Below are 25,828 nucleotides of genomic sequence, written 5' to 3'. Positions count from 1 at the left end.
AGTGCTGCTCTCAAGCGTGCAACCGGTGAACGAGGTCGCCTGCGGCTGCCACGGGGAAGCGACAGGGTGTTTTGAAAGTGCCCGATGTTTGGGCGTCCGTTTTTCGTTGCATGACGGTGCAAATGCATGGTGCTGGCCGACCGCTCCCGCCGTGATAAAGCGGTCACGATTGCGAGGAAAAAATCACACAATCTCCCCTAAAGGGGACCACGAGGCGATGAGAAGCAGAGTTTCGGCATGTCGAGCCCGCGTTTCAGAGGGGAAGTGGAGAGGAGGAGGGGAGATGGAAGGGGAGAGGGGAGGGGAAGTTGAGAGGGAGAAAGTGGGAGAGGTGTAGGGGGAGGGGAAGTTGAGAGGGGGAATGTGGGAAATGAGGTGTATGGAGAGGGTTCGCGCATGCGCAGTAGGGGTGGTCACGCCGCACACCACCACCGGATTGAACTCCGCCATAAGATGCTTCGCATCTAAAAAAACTGGCAGTTTGATTCTGATTCATGTAGATAGGGCCAAACGCGACAGAACTATGCGGCAGAACTTGCAGCAGCCTCGACGGCTGCTGCAATCAGTTTGAACAAAAAGAGACCCCACAAAGCGTCTGCGTCGTTCGAACCATTCCTGACGAGTTGTATTTGTTCAGGTGCTCCTCAGACACTCGTAATCCTTCGTGCTCTGGACAGCAACGTTACATTGTTTTAATATGTGTAAGCAGCTGACATGCCGTACTCGAATGAGCAACGAGCGGATGTGGTTCTGGCCCTAAGTGCATCACGCGGACACATAAGGCAGGCAGTTAAGCTGTTTCAACGCTGGCATCCAGGTACGCGTCCAAGCTCAATGACCATTGTGCGTACACATGAAACGCTGAAAGAGAAAGGGACATTTACCACGAAACGGCACAAATCTTCAGTTTTGGGTGAGGAAGTGGAGAAGTATATCCTGTCCAAGTTTTACATTACATCAGGTACTCTAAAAAAAATGAGACAAATTTGCAAATTCATTCCCGAAACCATGATCAAGAACGTTACGAAAAATCTGATAAAGAGATGCCACAGTTGTATTGCAGCAGATGGCGACCTCTTTGGACATGTTTTGTAATCGCGGCCTAATTTTACGAGCACCTATCACTGAAAAAAAGTCTCTCGATGTCGTTCGCCCACCCACAGCCACCCGTGACTAGCTTCACGTCGTCGCCTCCTTTTACGCATCTCAAGTTCAAAAGAGAGAATAAAGCTTTTTTTCTTGTTTTATTTATCTGTGACGCTTATCTCGGCAGCACTCGGCCAGCAGCGTGCATTTGCACCGTCATTCAACGAAAGACGGACGCCCAAACATCGGGCACTTTCGAATCACGCCGTCGTTCCCCGTGGCAGCCGCAGGCGACCTCGTTCACCGGTTGCACGCTTGAGAGCAGCACTATAGCAGTGTGCTCGCGGTCCGTCACGTGGCTTCTTTTCAAATTTCGCGCGCTTTCTTTACAACGCGGAAAAAAAATAACAGCGCGAGACGTATCGGACGGGAAACAATTCAGTCCGTGGTTTCTAAACGTGCTCTACGGCTCAGTGTTCATATTTTGGGTTTTCAGCCAACAATTAAAATGTTAAGTAATAAAAAATAATTAAATAATTAGTTTAGGGGAAATAAAAAATAGCCTACCTATCTATAGGCTAGTGGGAGTAGTATACGTTTGGTTCAATTTGCCTCTGAAGTGCCTTTCATTTTCAAAGTCATGGCTCAAGTTATGTGGGACAACCTGTATACCAACAGTACAATTACTGTGTAGGTGATGTTATTCGCGCAAAATCACCCATTCTTTCAATCAGGCCTTTAATGGTAGCATGAATAAACACGAGATTGAGAACAAATTCAGGAGGTCCTGACCTATCGGGAAACTATGGGCAAGCGAAGCTTTGCGTCTTCGTGCCTAACGCACATTTTATTTCTTTCTTTCTTTCTTTCTTTCTTTCTTTCTTTCTTTTTCTTTCTTTCTTTCTTTCTTTCTTTCTTTCTTTCTTTCTTTCTTTCTTTCTTTCTTTCTTTCTTTCTTCTTTCTTCTTTCTTTCTTTCTCTGTCTCTCTTTGTTTCGTGCTTTCTTACTTACTTCTTTTCTTTCTGCCGCATTGCGCAATACTACTTCCTAACTGTTTCGTTCCTCCATGCCGGAAATTGGACTTCTAGCCTCGTGTTTAACAGCGCAACACTGTACTTACTGCAGACAAAAACGACGACCGTGCTCATATACAGTTAACAACAGAACGTGGCAACGTAAAATGAACAGTCCTCCCGACAAAAGATCACACTGCCATATCACAAACGGCTTATGGCCGACAGGTCCACGATCGACAGAACATCAATTATTGGAGAGCGGCACATAGACATACTCATATCGCCGTTCCCCAAAATGGGAAATGCTCATTTTCTTGTGTTACTGTCGAGTATTACACGAAAAAATAGTTACCATTGATATGCAGGAAATAATATCATGTTAACTTGTTTTTTTACATCAGTACTTACAGTCATTTTGCGCGAAACCATTCTCTGACTACATTGTAGTATTCCTATTACTAATGGTTGTTTGTTTTACGCTACTGCATTACTTTCCTACTGTAGAATATTACTACCCAATTTTTCTACCATTTCCCGTCTACCACTCTCCTCTGTAAGGTCCTCGGTCCTTAAGGTTACAGTAAAAAAATTAATAAAATAATTAATTTCGAGGGCCACCCGCCCTCGTGCTTACGGGGCCGGGGTTTTCGCTTAGGACCATAGGTCGGCAAAAAATGTGAAGCTCACTCAGACTCACTCAGGAAATATATTTTGCCCTTGGAGCTCACTCGGACTCAGACTCAGCAAAATTTTCCTCAGCTGGGCTCACTTGGACTCAGACTCACTAAAATTTTTCTCAGCCGGACTCACTCGGACTCAAACTCACCAAAATATTACTCACTCGGACTCACTCAGACTCAGACTCACGGATCTATCTGAGTGTGAGTGAGTCTGAGGGAGTCGACTCATGAGTCCGTTAGCACACAATTAGCTTTTTCAACCATGATGTCAACAGCAATATCTACCATAAATGGTGCTCTACTTGGCGCCTTTTAATCTCGTACCTTTATATATAGGTTATCAGTGGTTGCAATCCAGTAAGGGCATTTTTATTGAAAGAGATTACTCTCACGAGATAATTTTATCAAGAACAACCTGTGCACCTGCCCCCCCCCCCCCCTCCGCCTTTTCGTCACTCACTCCTCTGATCAGTAAATATTGAGCTGGCGTGAAAAAACTAGTGCTTTGAAGTATGTGTGAGCCGACAGGAGTATAAACGTGAGCCGATATAAGGCTGTTAATAACTCTGAAGTTGCTTAGATAGAACCATAAGTCGGCAAAAAAGTGTGGGGCTCACTCAGACTCACTCAAGAAATATATTTTGCGCTTAGGGCTCACTCAGACTCAGACTCAATGAAATGTTCCTCAACCGGACTCACTCAGACTCACGGAAATTTTTCACAAACCGGACTCACTCGGACTCAAACTCACCAAAATATTACTCACCCGGACTCACTCAGACTCAGACTCGCAGCTCGATCTGAGTCTGAGTGAGTCTGAGTGAGTCGACTCATGAGTGAGTTTGCCGACCTATGCTTAGGACACCTCCACCGAGTCCTGTGAGTTATAAAAGCATCGCTTAAAAGTCTGGAACGATGCTACCCGCTTGTTCTAAAAACACTGAAAATATGCCTTCCGTATTGAATGTAGGTGATTACGAAGGTGTAGATATCTGCTAGTTCGAACTAGCTTTAATACTTCGTCTTACACGCTAAACAGCTCGACTACAACGAAAACAGTACTAACAGATTCCTTGCTCATGTTCAGCAACGAACATTAAATGACAACCACAGAGGAGTCACACCAGAAACACTGTAGCGGGGCTCACAAATGAACAGCGAGAACTGTACAAATGCAAAATTGGCGGTGCTTCCATGTGTATGAAACATCGCCCACTGGTTAATGAGAGGGGGGGAGTAATATACGCTTTATTAGGAAAAGACTAATTCAAGTACTACACTGATGTTCCAGCTTAGTGCCTATTCTGCAAGTCACGTCCTGCTTTCTGATGAGCTTTCCATGACTTTTATTGCGTTCCCTGGGGAGCGCATCAACCGCGCGTCCAGTTATCAGCAGTTTATATGGGAAGAGATCCGAGGCTGTTCCTCATGACTTAATGCATGTCCGGGGGTTCTCATACCACGTTGGCATTTTCCGGATCAGCACCGCATGCCTGACAGCAGGGGTCTTAGCTGTATCTAATGCATTCACTGACGTTCGCAAAAAGGCTGTGTCCATAGCCTTGTCCATAGGACTGCCTGTTGCTTTGTATTGCTCTTTTCTGGTTGTGGGGAGAACACCATGTTCACTCTTAACTGCTCTAACCTTTCATGTATACCAGGTCGAGGTCTTTCTGTCCCGCAGCGCCCATCGAATCACGCCACCAGAAAAAAAAGGAAAGCGCAAGACTATCATGGGGTTTAAAAAAAAAGTGCTGCGTAACCATATGAGGTCGTGGTTTTGTTGACTGTTTAAAAAAAATCTGGCCTCAATGAACAGCGCCCTGCTCATTATAGATGAATTGTAATATTTAATACGATATTATTATCAGAATAATAATTATGTCTTTTGTGGCTTTTTTTTACAAAACAGTAAAAATATAACAGCCGCAAGTGACATGCTGTGGGTACACCATCTGTCTTTCGACTTCGCCATATTGCCCAGTTTTAACCGAGAGCCGAGAGCTCCATAAGTCCAAGGGGATAACATTTTTTTGGAAAAAAAAAGAATACGTGACGAATAAACTCATACTTACTCGACAATTTTTCGAATATACTTTAAGGCCCATATTCTAATGGACTCAGTGTTAGCCACTATATAAGTATGCAGTGCAAGTTCATTAGCATAGAATCTGAGAGCGGCTCAGGTTTTCATGCATGTGCAAACTTGCTTTGAAAATGCCCTTTTGATTCAGTGAACTTTTTGCCACGAATGCGAAGTTATGTGCATTGAAGCAGAAGCAAAACTAAATCTACCATATTTCTTGTCTTCCGACTTCGAGAATGAATATCTCAAAGTCATCGTACCTTTGCAAATTTCTTCAAACTGGATACGGGTTGCAAATTTTCTCTCCAGAAGTTCAAGTTTGGTACATGTGTCATTATGAATTTACGAAAGTGTAATTGGTAATTTTCCTAAAAATGCCAATAATATACTTAATCTGCTATCTCCATTACTGTCCGCCATTCGGATTAATCCAGCCCGGTGAAACCACATATGTCATCTGTCACAGGCGAGTTTTAAAACTTGCGTACTCTCCGAAAGGGCACGCAGTAAGCATATTGCCACACGCCCTGCAACACAAACAGCACGCAACGCAAACAGTAGAGTTAATTGTGGAACTAACCCAGCCGTTAAAGATAACGCTGGAACCTGCGATGCCAGAGCTGTAAAATGCGGACGCGCTTTACTGCTGATCAGATCATACTTAACGGCTGACATCTATCCTCACCGCTATCAGTGTACGGCGGGGATTGCTCGTAACTTTACTATTCATTTCCGGGGCACAAGTTCACCCAAATAGAGCGTTCCGTACTTCCCAGTCTTGCTGCAGCCTTATTCACGGTCAGAACCACGTGACAATATCTTTAATACGTGAAGGTTGCTCTATGGTAGTGATCCTTATCCGAAAGAGTCACTACCATGTGGTAGTGACTTTCCATGTGATAGTGTTTTACCACGTGGTAGGTACTTTCATGTTCCGCTCATTTCTTCGTCGTGCCTTTGGCGGCTCTCGCTTTGTCGTACCTCTCCTCCTTTTTTTTCTTTTTTTTTCTTTCAGCTCCCCTTGTCTCTGAAATGAGATGCCTGAGCGCCGTTGGAAACTTTCTTGAAATGTGGCAATGGTTACACTCTTCTTCTTTATAGGTTTTTAAAGACGATAGTCTTTCTTGGGGAACTTAAACGCAGAAATTTTGGTCTGTCTTTCTGTCGGTCTGTCTGTCTTTCTGTTGTCGGCACGTCCTCGATTCAGCCACTCGAACAAAGTTGAACCACTTGCCCAAGGGCCAGCCGTCTTGAACTGGTACGGTTGTTCATACTTGTGACGTTGTCAATCAAAAGTAAATATCATGCATATCTGAGGTGCAACATCACTAGGTAAGTATTAGGTGGCGTGTTCCTTTAATAGAAAATGCATACATACGTAATTTTAAGGACCCTAGTTTCTTAAGCTGCGCTGAAAATGCATAAGAATGGAAGCTTGAGCGAGTTGGTACGCGTTCATCTTTGTTGAAACAGCGCTCACTAGACGACGACGAAGTAAAAGAAGGCACAGGACAGGCGCTGCTGTCCTGTGCCTTCTTTTACTTCGTCGTCGTCTGGTGAGCGCTGTTTCAACAAAGCTGAAAATGCGACTGCGCTGAATTTGCCTTCCTCCGTGCCCTTCGCACGAGCTCATTGTTGTGTTTCGGTTTCGGTTCTGTATTGCACTGTACGAATGCCATGGGTTGGTGTTGAAAAACTTTAGTTTTGAGAAGGCCAAGAAGGTGAAAAAAAATATTTAAAAAATGAAAAGCAGCGTTGTGGGCGGCCTTCAGGCTGCCGGTTGTGGGCGCCGCTCTGGCGTTCCTGTTTTACCCGGGCGACGTGTAAATAAAAGAGTGTGTGGAGAGTACTCGTTGAGTGCGGACGTTTCTCTGCAAAGGTCTTCGCCTGCTGCTGCGCCGGGACTACCAGCACGCAACACAGCACTCATGTTTCCCGACGTATTGCCAGATGGCGTCCATATCTCACACAGCGCCTCTTCTATCGTCTTTACACGACATTTGCAGCGAAGCACGCAGATACGCGGCCAATTTTTTTTTCGAGGCAGCAATTACCAGCAGCGACAAGCGCCACCGCTGGGCATGACGAGAACACTAACCCCTTAATCTAGCACACCAAGGATGGCAAGGCGCCTTCGACAAAGATGCGTTATCCTATCGAAACGTCGCCCAGCCTGTCTGAGGCACTTTCTCCTGTTCTTTCAACCTATCCCGCTCTGTGTTTCCATCTGTCGGCTCCCATCTTGACTTTGGAGTACCATGTGGTTGTTATTCTCTACTGGTTCATCGTAGTTCTGGCTAAACGGCCGCATCAGTTCATGGCTGGGTGATTATTCACGAATCAAGGATAGAATTACAAGGTTTCATTATTTAGGGTTAGTTATTTTTATAGACGTATGCCCGGGAAAATCTGGAACGACGGTGCAGGTATTTTCCATGAAGAGGGCGAACTGTTTCAAGCTTGTTACTTCCGCACTGTTTTGATTTTAAGTAGACCAGGTAACTTTGCCATTGTCGGAAGGTTAGGAAGCGTTGTCAAAGAAAAACCCTTCAGAGGAGGTTCCTGCAACGACAAGAAAGTTGAAGAAATGATTACGAGATGCCTGTACGATCACTGTTGGCGGTGTTTCCAATAAATGAACTGCCTTGAATCATTAGGCTTGCTTCACAGATAAATCAAAGGTAAAAGAAATACTTTAGATATCGCTCCTTTCCACTGTATCATTCTAAGTGACAGTACAGTGTACACTACAATTCGTACAAACAATATCTCCTCAGTGTGCTGCAACGTATTTCTTTAGTTGACATCACATACCCTTATGTTATTTCTTCTAGCAGTTAAGGATATGTTGCAGGGTTTTGCACTGCATGGGTGGTACAGAGGGACACTTACAAAAGCACAGAAAAAAAAACACAACCAGAATAAGTGGGCGCAAAGCACTGGTTTTTTCTGTGCTTTCGTAAGTGTCCCTCTGTACCACCAATGCAGCGTAAAACCCTGCAACATCGGTTCAATTTGCGCCAAGTAGCCCAAAGGAGTGCTTTATTGAAAGCACCCAGCAGTCACTGCCTTTCACGTATGACATATACGATGTGCAACCCTACTCGCACGTCAGCGTTCGTTTGACCTGACCTATTCAATCGGTTAACTTGTGGTTTCATTCTTTTAACTTTCTGTCATTAGCTTTGGTCCGGCGGTTTTCTCGTCCACTTACAAGGCGAACGCAACGGGTGAAATAGGCTTAACTTTTGTGGCGCATATGTCGGTGTTCGCCTCCCGTGTACTCCCTGTTTCTTATTTAGTGGACGAGCAGTGAGTTGAGGGACTCGTCCGATTTCTTCGGCAAACAAGAATTCGACCGTAATTACCTTGCGGAAATTAGTGATTCGGAAATGTTTTCTAATAATTTCTCTAATTTATTATCCTCAATTTGTAACTAAACTAAGTCTGATATCACATGTCTCATCAAGATTAAATAGAACCATCGATTTTGTAAAAGTGTTTAGTGATTTTGAATTTAGCACAAACCAGATTTCTGGTGGCGACCGGAGCTCGTTGCGTAAGAAACCAGAGGATCACTAGCTGCCATTTGCACTAAAATAACGAAGGGATGGACCTATAGAGTGCATTTGTAAATATGACTCCTGCAATTTATGAGTGTAAAAACATAAAACATGAGTATTCAAATCAACAATTTATTTCGCTTTGTTATATCATATAAAAGCAGACGAATATAGGAAGCGCTGGCTGAAACTATTTAAATGACGTCAATAATATAAACAACTGCGCTACAGCTAAGCACTACAAAATTCACACACTATAACTATACACTAACCGTCCTTGGCGCTTCGTAAGTGATCCACTAGTTTATCTGATGCCACGTTTACCTAATGTCAGCAGTCGTAGATAATTTTTTTGACATGTACTTTCCTGTTATGAAACTTATTCATTTAAGGAGCTGGCTTGTTTGTAGTCGTTGTGGCGTACATTTCATGAAACTGCCACTAGTCAAGATAATTGGATTGCCATCTTTTTTCGTACGCAAAATATTGTTACCTCATTCACTCTCATTTTCTTTTTAAGATAATGGAGTTGTCGACTTTGCTAACCTCTGCATGGTTCAATATTGTCCAAGGAGTGACTATTCTGTGTACACAGCACTGAGGCCGGTCTAGAGTATGTATTTCAGTTGGACTTCTCAAGGTGGATACCTACTAGTTCCTTTTTCATTCGTGCGGCGGTTGCTAAAGGCGGTATGCGCGCGCTTTACCACAGGGCTTACCTTATTGTTAGATAGTATACGCGATATTTACCCTGATGCTGTATTATAATAGCTCGTGATGACCAGTCTACACACAGTCTTAAAATGCGTTTGATTCACTGCACCTGACCTTCAATTTCTGTCAATGTCTTCGCTGAATGACTTCGCATAGAGCGATCTCGATCGACCGTATGACGCTTCATGGATCTTGCGCCGAAAGTTGTCAAGACGGGCAGCCAGCTTGACAGTTGATGTGGTATTCGGTGTGCCTCATTTTCATAAATATGACTGCATGATAGGAAGTGCTGGATTGCATAAAACCGTTATTAGGTTTTTGGAACCCGCGAGTTTCATTTTCATGAGCTGCCAGGTGAGTACTGGAGGACGCCGATTTCCCATGATTATCGTTTCGCCAGGAATTGAGCCAGGAAACGCAGTGGGTCATAAATTCATAAACGGTGTCAACCTTACCTTGAACAGTTCCCATAAAAAAACGTCAACCTACAACCACTAATACCTCACAGAGACCGTTTCAATAAATTTTGCAACCGGTTATTGGCTTTTGATTTCAATATCTGAATTGTATTTGAGTTCGAACGTTACCTGTTGATGCTATTAACCCGAACGCGTGTCTAATCGTTTGGGTAAATATAGCAGCAGTTGCTCGTAATACAAAGTGAATGATTTTTGAGGAGCTGGCTCGGAGAAGGTTGGGAAAAACCGTGAATCTTCCGTACAAGTCCTTTACTATCATATTTAGACGTCCAACACCTTGATATATATATATATATATATATATATATATATATATATATATATATATATATATATATATTATATATATATATATTAATAAGTTTCACTTTTGATGAACTATATACACAATTTACCAATATATACCCATTGATGAAGTATGTGTATATATATATATATATATATATATATTATATATATATATATATATATATATATATATATATATATATACACAAGAAAAACCTGACTGAGAGCACTTGATTCTCATTGTCGTCACTTTCAGACGCAACACTCATAATGTTTTTCAATTTGAAAAGTGCCCTCGAGACGCTCACAACCAAGTGGCCCTAAAACAGCTGTCCGACACTCGCCTGGCTTTTAACCGCGTTCCCCGGTCGCCCTGTGAGAAGTAAAGGCCAGGCTAGAGGGAAGGCACGACGCGCGTAGCGTTCCCCTTCGCGATCCACGACGCTTTGAATTGAAGGATGCATGTCACGGCGCGAGATTTCAACCCAGCTTAAGAACCTGGCGAGCCAGCTCCTAAATTATTTTCGATATGGGCCTGGAATTGAACTGCATGGTGTCACCTGAGAACAACTGCATGTTTTTGTTTTAGAGGGCACTATTATAATATCATATAACAAGGTGTCTTACGTTAAGGGGTCCCGTGGGAAGAGGGAGTTCGTCCTCGCTGACAGACATTTGAATACCCTCTGCAAAGACAAGGGATAATCACATATGTGAAGAACATTAATGTTTTGAGAAAGCATAAAAGTACAGTTTCGTATGTACTATAAATATGAAATACCACTAAGACCGGTAACTGAAAATCTAACCCAGAATTGATATAGCACTTTTATTAAATGCCAAAATTAAGTGGAATATCTCAACTATTGTTAAAGAGCGCTTTTTCTACATGGTTTGTATCGTAGTTTTGTGATATGCCGGTGACTGGTGCTTTTATTTTCGGCGCTACATTGGACTTGCATGTTAAATGTAGGAGCGCGTATATCAGTCAGCATAAAGGCTTCCCAACTCTCTTGTGTAACTTGAAGATTGTTTAGAAAAGTGCATAATTGGCTCTGCCATTTCTCCGCGACTTTTCATTGTTTTATGCGTGAAATTTTTGCGCAGGCTTCGTACTAGCTCTGTGCTTAACGCCGCCATACTCATCAGCGTGAGATGAAGCTCCACAAAGTAGTATTAATGAATGACCTTTGCTAATATTTGCATTGTCGATCAGACTAAGAAAACAGTGTACTTTCGCGTGAAAATATGTGTTGAAACGCGAGAGAGGCCAGTTTGATGCTCTCTATAAAAGCAGCGAAGAGGTCTTCGCCATTCCGCTAGTGCGCTTCCGCATTTTCCTTCGTCGCGTATTTTGGCACTGGCCCAGGAAGCTGTTCTTACCGCAATAAAATAACAAAAAGCTACGAAGCCAAATATGTGGTGCATGTTGTGATAAATTGATAGCATGCGTTTAACTGTGTAGTTATTGTAAGCGTTTCATAGAAGCAACACTAACTGGGAAAACAGTCAGTGACCAAGCGGAGCGAGCACGACCACCAGCCACAACAACCGTCTTTGTTTCTCTACTGGCGCCCGTATTTTTCACTAAATGCGCCATGACGAAGCTATGGACGAAGGCCATCGGTGCTACCCTGCGGGAAGTGAATTATCACTCCCAAAGAAAAAGCAAGTATGCGCCTTGCTGGAATGCGACATCATTGTGCCCTTTCTTTAATCGCTATACTAACGCAGCAATCGCTGGCTCATTGACCTTATACTAACCCGACAGTGCGCCACTGTTCAATGTGCCGCTCAATTCTCTTCATTTTGATGATCCATTTGAGAAAGTTGAATAGAGTGCGGAGACTTGTCGACGCACCGTTTAAAAAATAATGTTTCCCTGTACTGACAAGAGCACCTGCACTAAACGTTTAATACTATTTAATTAGCAAGTTTTATTTGATGTAGAAAAAATGGTGATCGCTGATTCACCCCTATTTTGCGATTAAAAAAAGTGGCGTTGGTGTCATCGCTTCTTTGCGATTTTGGAAAGCGCATCTTTTCGCTACATTTTTTTTACTTCATATGTGTGTATTAGGTAAGTTAGAAAAGTTCGTTCGCTACACATCGTAAACGGTATGTAATCGTGATGCGAAGATACATGTGTATCTTCATTATTAGCATACGTCGCCAAATGCCCCCCCCCCCCCCCCCAAAGCTCTTAACACAAAAGTGTGCACACCTAATTATCACCACATCAGCCTGAATGATACTGTCGCCATTAAAATGCGCATGACTGAATGCGTGACAACAGCAATGCAATATGACTCACCATTTCCTCCCTTCTGAATTCTTTTGACTAATCGCTGATCATTGAGTGATCCTTTGCGAATGGCTTGGCTGCCCGTAATGATCTGGGACTCTGCGTAAGAAGCGACACTTTCTTGTGATACTAATTTAAACCACATTTACAACGATAGTATTATCGTTCACATTAATATTTTATGAACAGCTCATTAATACCCCAAAATATGAATTTTTTTTCACCACGAGAGTTCCTTGAAACACTCGTCTTTCTATTTCTAATTAGAAATTGCCGAACGTCTGAGGAAAAAAAAGTACAACAGCATTTCATTCATCCATTCATAAAAATACTGTACTCTACAAACAAATGCACTACACTGGTACAGGCTTAGAAGCACTAGGAATAGCTGAACGCAAGAAGAAAGAAATTAAAAGTACTGGACTGCCAGCAGTCACTGTATAATATAGTCTTGACGTTTCATTACCCATTAGGTCTCTTCCTTGGGGTAGATTACATCGGTCGATGTAACGGCACCGTGTTTCTCCTCTCACCTAAGTTATTTATTTCGATCGCGCTGCTCGTGGATCGCGATGCAAAGGCCGTGCGCGTGCACGTGAGGCAATGTCCCCCAAGAGCGGGTAATGTGGCCAGTGGTGTACTGGATGTCTCACGATTCGAGAAGCCTACTCTGACGCCTCGTTAATGGCCGACGTATTCAACTCCTTAGAATGAGACCGAACGGGTGCCGAAACATCGAGACTATCTTGAACTATCTATCTTAAGTCGAGATGATCAACTGATCAGTGCATCATCTCGATTATCTTACCCAATCAGACCGAGCTCTCAGATGGCGTTATATGTATTATGTGGTAGGTTCACGGACTGTGCCCTGACACAACGCCTTCTTTCCTAACGGATCAAAAATGCTTCATGGGATATAAGCCCCTTTGCTTCTGTCTGTTCCGCTATTACTTGACAATATTGCAAAATTTTGGTGCCCCTGCACTTCTAAAAGTCACTTGTTAAGTGGCTACCCACTGCCCCAAGTGTAAGACTTTCGTACTCTCTGTCGAAGATGTTTCCATTTAAGAAATGATGTACAGGGAGCTCACCGACGCTCACACATGTTTTGCCTGTAAACATACGATTTTACAATATTTTACTGCCGTGTCGCCTAAAACGTACTAATTATTTTCATAAAACGGTTTACTTCGCTATCTAATACTGATAATTGATCCGGCTAGTTGTTTTGGCATCATATAAAATGAACTGTCCACCGTGTAGTGCAATTTGTAGTTCTTTGAATGCACCTGCTGTCATAGGCGCAAGGAATTATTGTAATGTGGATAGGTAAGACCGTATAATTTACTATAGGATTATTATCTGTGAAAACCTCAGATTGTCACAGTGTCTCGATATAGTTTCGCTGAGGAGATATTACACAGCCACGCGTTATTATTGTCCCCATTTGAGGCGTGCGCGAACAGGAATGGTGTACCTTTGAAGCTGTGCAAAATCGTGATGGTGTGCTAACAGGCTTAAGTTTGGAGTTAATTCATTTCTATTAGAATTGTATAGTGGCTGGTGAACTTGTAGTTAAATAAGCATTGCGAAAATATTGAGAAATCTTAGCAATATTTGAAAAACTAGTATTCTATTAGGTACAATGCATTTGGAAGGTCCTCACCTATTGAAATACTTCACTGAATAAAAAGAGCTGAAAAATTCTAGAACACTTGGTGTTGCTGGAGCCGACGTTTCGACAAGCGGACTTGTCTTCTTCAAGGCTGCAACTACTTACCTTATCGCGTGTATGTGTATACTTCGTACTCTCTCCTACAGCCCAAACAAGAGAGAGCTCGTATGTCCCAGTACACTCCTCCCTTTTTGTTTGGGTTGGAGGAGTGTGTACGAAGCATATACATACAAACGCTAATGAAAGCAGTTGCCGCCTTGAAGAAGACAAGTCCGCTGCTAGAAACGCCGGCTCCAGTGACTCCCCGTGTTCGCGGATCTTTCGTCTCTTTATGCGTCCATCTTCATTGAACTTCTGCATCTATGGGGATTTTCACTGCATGGAAGTTCTTCAGTGTTCGTAGCGGTTTGCCTTGAGGGCGACATATATATATATATATATATATATATATATATATATATATATATATATATATGTGTGTGTGTGTGTGTGTGTGTGTGTGTGTGTGTGTGTGTGTGTGTGTGTGTGTGTGTGTGTGTGTGTGTGTGTGTGTGTGACGCTGTATGTGGTAGACGTGTTGTGGCTCAGACGCCATACTTTTATTCCATTCACGCGCACTTCTTCCTCGTCGGCTTCTCCTGCCATGGCTTCATGTGTCACACGATTCCCCCTCCCCCCGAAAGAGTGCGCGAGGTACTAACAGAAGTGAACGAGGAGTCTTATACGAGAAAATCAGGCCGATAGTTCCATGTCCCTAATGAGTTCAATGACCTCGCCAGTACTTTGGAACACGGTTCAGCAGTCCGGTGATGTCCAGCACAGCTCTGGTGGGCGTGGCTGGCTGTTCCACAGCAGTTGACATGGGCTTCCCCGGCGCTTGCATGCTGATGAAAACACGGCTTGAGCTCCCGTGAAAAACGAAAACGGATGGGAGACCTTGTAGCATCGGCAGGTCAGATGTCGTAGGCGTTGGGGTCTTTGTCGTGGCTTGTACACGCTGTTTGCCTCTCGTTTGCGTGTTCGTTGACCGAAGCTGATGGAGCGATGTCTGTGTTCTTGAGGAGAACATGGGGTGGTTTCTTGCTTCTTTCGTCGTTGCCTGTGGTTTTGTCGCAGTTGTCTTGATCAGTGGCGCGGAAAGCATCCTTCATGACGCTCCTTAATGCGGAGGTGTCTCAGATGTTGAAACTTTCGTCGGTTCCATTGATGTCTCTTCTGGCAACCTTCTATATGCCGCAAGTGGTCTTTAGATGTAGTTTCAGTTCGTCGTTGTCCTTGTTCGAGTAGCCGTTGTAGTCTCTGGGGTTCTTCAAGTTTCTTCTTTTGGCGTTGTTGTTGTTGTTGCGGGACTGGATGAGGTGGGCTTCTTGGAGTAAGATGAGTCTGGTTTTCTTTGCAAGTTGATGTGATCAGCAAACAGTCGGTACTCGGTGGTCTACTGTAAGGCTTGTCTGGCGATGAAAATAGTGTGCCAGAATCATCAGCAACCTTTCCAGAGTGTTCTGAGATGTCGTTCATTGTGGATGTTTCAGTCAGTTGGCAACGCGCAGGGTTTAGTGAATTCGAAACTTCTGTATTGCTTTGGCTCTCAGGTGAGTGATCACTGGACGCTACAGCAGCAGCCATGACATCACCAGGTTTCGATTGCGAATGTAGGTACGAAAGCGTGCCATGAGCGTTATGAGCAACTGAAGCGCCACTTGATGCAAAACCAGGTGGTGCGGCACGTATGCGATGCGACGAATCAGCTGCATTGGGTGGTTCAATAACGCCTGGAGTACTATGGTGCAGTGAACAGGTAGAAAATGCCGATTTCTTTGTCCATGGGAAACCTGGCCGTAGGTTCGGTCTTTTGGCAAAAGGGTCTGAATGCGTTTCGGTCAGCACATGCTTTACCTTGTCTGCTTGGAATTGTAAATTCCTGGTCGATGGTGGAATGTGTGAGGGATATTCGGAAGATTCATAAGATGGTACAATCGTCGCCAATTTTCTCACATGAGGTCTTGTTTGGCAAATGTGCTTGCTGCGTGAAGAGTTCTCGTTACTGTGATGAAAAGCCTCCAGCTGGTGGGTTATGGACAAGTCTTCATCGTAGTCTTCAAATGGAATGATCATTTCTTTGATTTTTTTCCAAGATTCGTTGTTTTGGAAGATGTGCGTGAGGTAAAAGCGGAAGGCCTCACCGGTGACGTAGTCGTTGAAGTTTTTGACCCTCTCCCGTTCTGACCATGATGCAGCGGTAGCGTAGACCTCGAAAAGGTGGAACCAGTCCTCTACGGGTCCATCGCCCGCCGATCCAGCGTACTTCGGGATGTCGAGGTCTGCCGATGATGCTACCATGAAGCTGGTCACTGTATGCAGCGATGATCTGCACAGGTGGTCTGTATGTGGTCAGGGCGTCTTGTTGGGAACGTTGATGATGCGTGGCTGATGAAGTGGCTGCCAGGTCTTCACCCTGTCGACTTGTGTGACGCTATATGTGGTAGACGTGTTGTGGCTCAGACGCCATACTTTTATTCCATTCACGCGCACTTCTTCCTCGTCGGCTTCTCCTGCCATGGCTTCATGTGTCACACACACACACACACACACACACATATATATATATATATATATATATATATATATATATATATATATATATATATATATATATATATATATATATATATATATATATATATATATATATACCGTATATTATTTAGAACAGCATACTTGATATCCCGGACACTAGTTAATGGCGTTTGGCGTTACATACAGTGCGGCAATTATAATATTAAAGTAAGACGTGGACGTTCGCACTTACCTATTTTTTGTATCGTTGGGCGCTTCTGAATAACAATTTGGTTTAGAGGTGACACAGGTGGCAAGTTTGGCTTCAGAGGCACAGGTGCGACTGGATTGACCGGGAGGCTGGGTACTTGAGGGCCACTGGTACCAGTTTTTAAAGCTCCTCCTTTACTTGTGCCTAAGAGAAGAACGTTTACCATTAAGAAACCTCGCTGCATTAGAAGTGCTACACTGTACTAACATCACAGAAAGCGTTTCTGTTGTGCAAGTAAGACGTGGCCATTTGCACTGACCTCCTTTTTGAGTCGTTGGTCGTTGCTGCAGAAGAGTTTGGGTGAAAGGCGGCGTAGGTGGCAAGCTTGGCTTCTGAGGCACAGGTGCGACGGGATAGACCGGGAGGCTCGGTGCTTGGGGGCCGATGGTACCACTCTTTACGGGTCCTTCATCACTTATCCCTAGTTAAGAAAGTTTAATATTAGGCAGCCTTACTCTATGAGAAAGATTTTACACTTTACTAGCAATCCAACAAGCATTTCTGTTGTGCAAGTAAGTTGCAGCCGTTTGCATTCACCTATTTTTTGAGTCGTTGGTCGTTGCTGTAGAAGATTTTGGTTTAGAGGCGGCGTAAGTGGCAAGCTTGGTTTCTGAGGCATAGGTGCGAAGGGATGGAGCGGGACACTCGGTGCTTGGGGGCCACTGGTACCAGTCTTTACGGGCCCTGCTTCACTTGTCCCTAGTTAAGAAAGTTTCATATTAAGCAGCCTTATTCAATGAGAAAAGTTACAGTTTACGAGCATTCCAACAAGCGTTTCTATTATACAAGTAAGATGTAGCCGTTTGCATTCACCTATTTTTTGAGTCGTTGGTGGTTTCTGTAGAAGATTTTGGTTTAGAGGCGGCGTAAGTGGCAGGCTTGGCGTCTGAAGCACAGGGGCGACGGGAAGGACTGGAAAACTCGGTGCTTGGGGGCCGATGGCACCAGTCTTTACGGGTCCTTCTTCACTTATCCCTAGTTAAGAAAGGTTGATATTGAGCAGCCTTACTCTATGAGAAAGATTTTACACTTTACTAGCATTCCAACACGCATTTCTATTGTGCAAGTAAGTTGTAGCCGTTCGCATTCACCCATTTTTTGAGTCGTTGGTGGTTGCTGCGGAAGATTTTGGTTTAGAGGCGGCGTAAGTGGCAAGCTTGGCTTCTGAGGCATAGGTGCGACGGGATGGAGCAGGACGCTCGGTGCTTGGGGGCCGATGGTACCAGTCTTTACGGGTCCTTCTTTACTGGTCCCTAAGTGAAGAAAGATTAATATTAAGCAACCTGATTATTTGAGATGGGATATACAGTGCACTAGCATTACATCAATCTTTTCTAGCATGCAACGGCATAAAGAACTAATGGCGAAACAAGATATCCACAAGGCTGAAAGAATTGTACGCCAAATCAATTGCGTGTTTAGAGAATTATTCCGCATGTCACCGCCAATATATTAGTCATTTATAGCAATGTTCACCGATATCACCAGCATGCATTATTCAGTTCTGACGTGTTAACAAACAAAATATATATGAACTCAACTGTTTGTATTCCTCCGTTTAAACTGGAATATGTTGTCATTGGTTCGTGCATCCAGTGTCATCTGGTGGCATCATAACCTTTTTTTTTGGTGATCGCGGTTACACGAATGAGATTCTATCTCGTTGCGCTGCTTAAAGGGGCCCTGCGACACAATTTGAGCATGTCTTTTTCATCGGTTCTTCTGGTACTGTGGAATGCACCGATATTGTTGCGCAAGTGGCAACGCCGAAATCGAATCGGTTATAATTTTATTTCACGGGATAAACTACCTTGATTTCGGACTATGGCGACACACATCGGCTATTTCTGTTACAGGAAGTGACGTGGTGTCACGTGACAGTGACGAAAAAGACCGTTCGTTTTTGATTCGCTTGACGCGACACGTGACGTGCAAAATTGATATGGTGGTAGCTAGGCCATATTACGGAGCCCTAAGAGGAACAAAACCCCTTTTTATGCTTTCTCAGAAACAAATGATTCCTGTTTCTAACTGATATATTTTCAATACAACGAACACGACCTTAGGTGCACTGTGGAATGGTAATCAAACGATACTCTTCCGCGTTTTGCCTTTTGCGGCATCGAGCGACACTGGCCACACACGGCACCTACAAAACACGCAACGCTCAGTTCGGCACGATGCTGTCAACGAAAAAAAAAATTATGAACGCTTACCGGCCGACGCCTTCCGCGTTATCGGTCGTTAGCGTTTCGTCTGGGCCCATGGAGCCATACTCGCGTTGCGCAGGGCTCAGCGCCGCACTTTCAATTTGCAATAGCGCGCACGACATGCAAGCAATCGCTGCGTCGCAAGAGCTCGCGCACGAGGTCTGTTAGGTCTTCCAGACTCATTTTGTGCACTACACGACAATTCAAGGGAGCGTCTGCTAGCTGACGCACGTGGTTTGTCGTCAGCATGGTAACAACGCCGTCAAAAAGAGGGGTAGCAATGTACTGTGTGAAGGCCACTATGAGGTGACATTTCCGGTATGTCTTTATAAGACGCTCACGGTGATTGGAACCGGTCTTTGACGTCAGCGGGAGAGTGAAATGCGAAAAAAAAAAAACGTTTTTCGTCGTCGTCTGCTTGAGTTTTGAACTTTGAGGACCAATAACTTCACTTTTGCGTTCTTCTCGGCATTCATAAGTACACGCATTTGAGGTGCTAAATAAGGCAGTCGCAAAAGTGTCGCAGGGCCCCTTTAACTTGACCCGAACAACTTCCACCCAACGGTCGCCTTGAAATGACCTTCTAAAAAAGAAATATATAACAGGCAAGAGCCTCAAATGTGCAAGTGTGTAAATCTGTGGTTCACACGTCATGGCATGCACTCATTTTTCTAATTAGATGTTAATGTTCTTGTTATTCGTTTTTCTGGTTTATAATTTAACAAGCAAACGCGACACAATTTATAAAAAGCGCCGTATATTTATTGGACATGCGAACACTGCTATGAGACGCATAACTCAACTTAAATGCTTCTACAGAAACATGGAGGTCGATTAAGCTTCCCCTTAAAAGTGGGATGATCAGCGTTATCGGGCCATATTGGTATCGCATTCTCATTCGGTTGTCATACCTCGCTTCTCGGTGGACACTGTAATGGTGCTGTGGCGGAAGTATCGTCTATGTATGTGACATTAGTCTTTGTAAACTGTGCTAGGGCCCCTACTGCAAGGGCAGTTGCGAAGTACCCACTACTCGCCTGCAAGGAAATATGTGTACCTATACGCCAGTACCCACTTTGTTGATGCAGTGAGTCACGGTGGTTATGATGAATTGTAGCTCAGCCCTTTGCAGTGGAATGACAGCTTTCAACCACCCACCTGTTACGCAATTCAAATGATGACGTCTGGTGTGAGTCCGCGCTTCGGCGGCGCAGCATTACACCTCTTAACATGACTCCTTACCAGATTGTACGAATCTATACGGTCTCTTTCTGAAGTTTTACGCACTGGCGTGGCCCTGCGGTGAATACGTGAGTGCCATGCAGAACACGTTAGTTCAATTCCCGTTCAAAATCCAACAGAATCAAAGGCGCCGACACCGACACCGCATTTATGGCGACACAGGCTCTCTAACGCTGTGGTGTTAAAACGCTAGGCTAAGTGAGCGAATCCCGTAAAATATAAGTACAACATAACAGACTGGAATTGCCATACCATTGAAACTTGATGTAATCAAATGATGACCATGCTAGAACTAATTCGTAAAATGGGGATATTCCGGAAACCGAAAAACGTTTTTTTGGTCCCTCGCAATCTAAAGTTGCGACGTAGCGACGCCGAAAAGCTACCACGGCACTCTTTTTAACGAGATCCCACACATGATCGTGTGATAAGCAGAGATACATGACACGTAAGTGCAAACAAAAAAAAACAAATAGTTGAGAAAGAAGGAGTTGGAGATAGGCAGGCAGGGCGCTAAGCTTCAAATTAGGGAAGCTAAGAGAATACAACAGTTTGCCCATGCATTCTCCAGTACCAACGAAAATGTTCTAGCTGTGCACTTCAACGAGCTGCCTCTCGTTTCGAAGAAGGCAAACAGAGGTATCACTAATGCAACAGATGCCCCTCTTTTTATTGTGAAAAGCCTCCAAAAACTCTCGCGCTAACGTGTCCGCTATTACTGCGCATTATTTTAATCTCACGAAGCAGGGGCTCACATCTGTCTGCTTCATAATGCGCAGGTGTGTGCGCATTACCTATATTTTTTAAAGATAATTCCTACTGACATGCTCAGCTGCGGGCTACACAATGCGTGCTTACCTTGGGCTCCTTCAGAAGTGTCCATAAATAAGAAAAGTACATGTTTTTTCACAGATACGCCCTGACTAATGTGTGCACAAAAAACAATATCCAACCGTACAAAACAAGCAGAACCATTTCCTAGTTTTTATCAAAATTATCACTAACCAGTTGTTTCCGGACCACCTAGGCCAGGTTGAACACTGAGGCCAGGATGATGTATTCCCGGGATCGGTGTACTGCCAGTGATTAGGGCATTGGTTCCTGAGGAGATTGTCGGGCCTCGTGCTGTAAGAAACATATTCTCATTTTTTATACAGGCATTATCTGCTTATTGCACTTGTGGGGAATAATATTCACGAATTTTATTAGGGCAAACGGTATTTCGGTGTCACTGAAGGCTTCACGTTTTTTCTTCGCGTTTCTTTTCAATAGGCATAACGTGGGTTTAATTCAATAATTTTCGTTTTGAAAATTTACCGCTACAAGTGTTACGGTTGAGGCTGTAGAGATGGAGTATGCTTCGTCATCTAGTGACAGCAGTAGATGATACAACAAAAATATTTACGCCTCTCTAGAGCGGCTCGCGTTGGTATGGTTTCATATATTGCGCGCTGGCTCACGAGGTCGCCCTTCATTCGACTTGAACCAATGAGCTGCCGTGGTGTTTGGGAACCGTGCTTGTCTCGGCCCCAGAAGGCATGCATTCAAGTTTTACTTGGACTCAATATACGCAATTTTCCTATTCAACTAAATTACTTCGCTTGCTGTGCAGGAACTGCCTTCAGAAATCTTTTTGTCAATCCGGACGTTCCACTACCTCCTCTTATTGTTTGCATCCAGCGGGTTTTTTTTTTGACTCACGAACAACAATATACATGAACCACTAGTATTTTTGAGTATTTGTGTAAAACCTTGTTGTAGCCACTGAGGAAGTTTGAGAAGCCCGCGAACGCAGCAGCAGACAGCCATGCTTCTATACTACCAATAATAATATTGATCGCGGCTCTCATTTTGCAGTCAATTTCAGCACACCTATGACATGCTTTCTTATTATTACTGACTTCATAGTGTGAAGCTTTTCAAAGCAACATGTCTCCTCAGTATCGAAAGCTCAAAAAAGCCGGCAGATCCCACGAATTGTGGGAATCGATGTAATGCGAAGCGGCCAGCAAAGAGCTGCATACATCGTCTTGTATGTCGTTTAGCGAAATGCGTGTCATGGCTTTCATGTTAACTCCTATTATTTATGTTCGTCACACGGTAACGTCGCGCAATACCAACTTCGGGGTAGATCAAGCTAGCGAAACGGCCGCCAGCACACCATGAGCCTGGCACGTAAGTCATGCCGTACATGACATGTGTGTCATGAGTTTCATGTTAACTCGTGTTATTTATGTTCGTCACACAGTCACGTCGCAAGATACCAATTTCGGTGTATATCGAGCTAGTGAAACGGCCGCCAGCGCACCATGAGCGTGGCACGTGTCATGCTGTACATGACATGCGTGTCATGATTTTCATGTTAACTCCTGTTTTTATGTTCGTCACACAGTCACTCCGCGCAATACCAATTTCGGGGTACATCAAGCTAGCGAAACGACCGCCAGCGCCCCATGAGCGTGGCACGTAAGTCATGCTGTACATGACATGCGTGTCATTATTTTCGTGTTAACTCGTGTTATTTATGTTCGCCACACAGTCACGTCTCGCAATACCAATTTCGGAGTAGATCAAGCTAGCGAAACGACCGCCAGCGCCCCATGAGCGTGGCACGTAAGTCATGCTGTACATGACATGCGCGTCATGATTTTCATGCTAACTCTCGTGTTTATGTTCGCCACACAGTCACGTCGTGCAGTACCAATTTCGGGGTAGATCAAGCTAGCGAAACGGCCGCCAGCGCCCCATGAGCGTGGCACGTAAGTCATGCTGTACATGACATGCGTGTCATGATTTTCTTGTTAACTCGTGTTATTTATGTTCGCCACACAGTCACGTCTCGCAATACCAATTTCGGGGTAGATCAAGCTAGCGAAATGACCGCCAGCGCCCCATGAGCGTGGCACGTAAGTCATGCTGTACATGACATGCGTGTCATGATTTTCATGCTAACTCGCGTTTTTACGTTCGTCACACAGTCACGTCAGCAATAGCGATTTCGGGGTAGATCAAGCTAGCGAAACGGCCGCCAGCGCCCCATGAGCGTGGCACGTAAGTCATGCTGTACATGACATGCGTGTCATGATTTTCATGCTAACTCGCGTTTTTACGTTCGTCACACAGTCACGTCACGCAATACCGATTTCGGGGTAGATCAAGCTAGCGAAACGGCCGCCAGCGCACCATGAGCGTGGCATGTAAATCATGCAGTACCTGACATGCGTGTCATGATTTTCATGTTATGACTTGTCATTTATGTTCGTCATACAGTCATATTACGCCATACCAACTTTGATGCATTCGATTAACCAAGCGACCAGGAGAGCACAAAGTCGTAGGCGGCTAGATAGATAGATAGATAGATAGATAGATAGATAGATAGATAGATAGATAGATAGATAGATAGATAGATAGATAGATAGATAGATAGATAGATAGATAGATAGATAGATAGATAGATAGATAGATAGATAGATAGATAGATAGATAGATAGATAGATACGCTCAAAGCCGCAGAAGTTCGCTAAGAAATGCTTCGCATTTAAAAGGAGCGTGACATCAAGAGTATAACTCACATGTTGCGCCTCCGGGTACTTCAAGTCCTGGAACAATAGGTGCACCTACAGGCGATGAAGGTTGTCGTTGTCCCGCAACTAGGCCTGCACCGGGTGTTTCGCCGGGGATGTGGGGCACTCTTGTCTCCCCAGGCTGATTCTCAGTTTGGCCTGTGGAATTCAAATGGACTTATCAGCGACATAATTCTCTTTTTATGCTAGATCTTCAGGCCATATGTTATAACGCTGATTTTTTTTTTGTTATATGAAGAACATCGTGCCAAACATTGATGAGGCGAAAATTTATTTGTGTCTACATTCACCGAGAATAAATTTTATGCTTATGTTCTCATTATGGAATTTACGGCATGATGTCAGAATGAATGACCAGAAATGTTGCCTGTTGCAAAATTTCGATAGCAACAAATGCTATTCGCATAAAGTAGATTGGTCACAGCAAAGAGTACATAGTAAAATGAAAACAACACGACAATTGTCAGCAGAAAAAATGAAGTACTGCTTACCACTAGTCGATGGAACTCGCGGAGGAGCGACGCCTACACCTAAATTCCCTGGCTTGCCCGAGATACTGGTGAGGCCTGTTCCTGTAGTTCGTCGATTTGCTCGTGGGCCTGATGGAGGTCTTCGCATTCGGCCTGTTGAGAACGTGTTTGTTTCTTACTGACAATTCTGTACGTTACAAAAACTTGTTAAACTCATTAGATACCATAGTACCAATTAGTACGTCAAACAAGTTTTTAATATGTAACGCTTCCGAATAAAAAGGAACAGTGGATGCTATAGAAAAGGTAAATTAGAGACGTGTCAGTTTTTTAAAAGAATGTAAAATGCACACTCGTTTATATATAGTACACATAGATTAGAGAGCATCTGCTAGATTTCCTAAACACTGCCCTTAGAAGCAAATGACTACTGTAGTGGTGCGTTTACAAACCTACGTTCCAAATTTAAGACTGGATAATAACTTTCTTCCTGCTCAGAAGCCACGCAAGCAAAATATTGTGAGAAAAACTGCTTGTTTTTGTCAGTTTAATTGTAAACACATTTTTTCGTATTCGTGCATAAGGAGTGCGAGTCGGTGCACGCGGTTTACTATTTTTTTAGCAGCCGCCGTCACATGCATAAAATTTTATCACATTGAGCCACTTCAGCTAACGCAACTTAAGCCTGTTGCCGTTTTGTCATCAACAACAGCTGTTGTCAACAAAAAACAGAAAAGAACTTCAAATGTGGAACTTTCTTAAAAATGCCATTATCACGCCTTTATATTAGCACCTTTTTATTCAATGTTTCTACACCTCTTCACTTATTTTCGAAGCCAAGTTTTAAGACAGCGTGTTTCACAAAAGCGCCAAGTATATCAGCAGGAATACGATGTACAACGAAACATCGCAGTAACAAAATAAATGTGTTTATACTGAGTACCCAATGCTCGAAGTTAACGAAGCGTAACTTGAGTCAAATGAGAACTTTATAAGAGAATTCAGAATTCATACAGCCAACTAAGATGGTTCGCTACAGTGGGCGACAAGCCACTAGCAAACCGAAAGTGCAGCGTTACTGGTCCGACACGTGCTTACCACAATTCACGTAGAGTAAGTAAATAGGACAGGTCAGATGCATATCGCATAAGGTATCAAGAAAGTTAATAATTCCGGTCTGCTTCACCTTGACCTGCCACAAATCTGCGAACCCACTTACCAACCTCCATGCCAATTACAATGGAGCGACTTTGTTCATCTGCCATCTGAAACTGTGACGTACGTCGAGAACTTTTGTTTACTAGCTGTTTCAGGTGGCGACTCTAACGCTGAACCACTTAATGACAAGATCCTAACGCGTTGCGCACTCTTCCTTATGGGGTCCTGAGCATCACAGCTAATAATTTCTACCTACTTTTGTCGGCTTTATGAACAAAGTGCTCCGAAATGGCAAATCTATAACCCATCTATGGCTGCTGCCTTTTTCACAGGTGCAGGAGTTTTCTTTCAATCCTACTTTTCATAAGCGGCTCAAAACACCATTGACAAATTGTAAAAGCCGTGAACTTCAAAGCGCGATCACCGCTTATCTTCTCA

General features: G+C 43.8%; 1 protein-coding gene across 1 annotated transcript in view; it reads right to left on the bottom strand.

The window, feature by feature from the left end:
- Positions 1-6,909: 6,909 nt before the first annotated feature.
- The window catches only part of LOC119402064 (uncharacterized), a gene marked incomplete at its 5' end in the record, with an annotated part of 31,406 nt that continues 12,487 nt past the window's right edge, over positions 6,910-25,828 (bottom strand). Inside the window, 11 exon segments of the mRNA XM_049418485.1 lie at positions 6,910-7,431; positions 10,541-10,599; positions 12,228-12,317; positions 16,706-16,867; positions 16,983-17,144; positions 17,261-17,422; positions 17,537-17,698; positions 17,815-17,976; positions 21,181-21,300; positions 23,751-23,900; positions 24,254-24,385. Of these exon segments, the coding sequence (XP_049274442.1) occupies positions 7,333-7,431; positions 10,541-10,599; positions 12,228-12,317; positions 16,706-16,867; positions 16,983-17,144; positions 17,261-17,422; positions 17,537-17,698; positions 17,815-17,976; positions 21,181-21,300; positions 23,751-23,900; positions 24,254-24,385 (1,460 nt within the window).

This window comes from Rhipicephalus sanguineus, chromosome 8 (genome assembly GCF_013339695.2).
Source record: "Rhipicephalus sanguineus isolate Rsan-2018 chromosome 8, BIME_Rsan_1.4, whole genome shotgun sequence".
Classification (NCBI taxonomy): Eukaryota; Metazoa; Arthropoda; class Arachnida; order Ixodida; family Ixodidae; genus Rhipicephalus; species Rhipicephalus sanguineus.
This window is presented reverse-complemented; position numbering and strand designations above follow the sequence as displayed.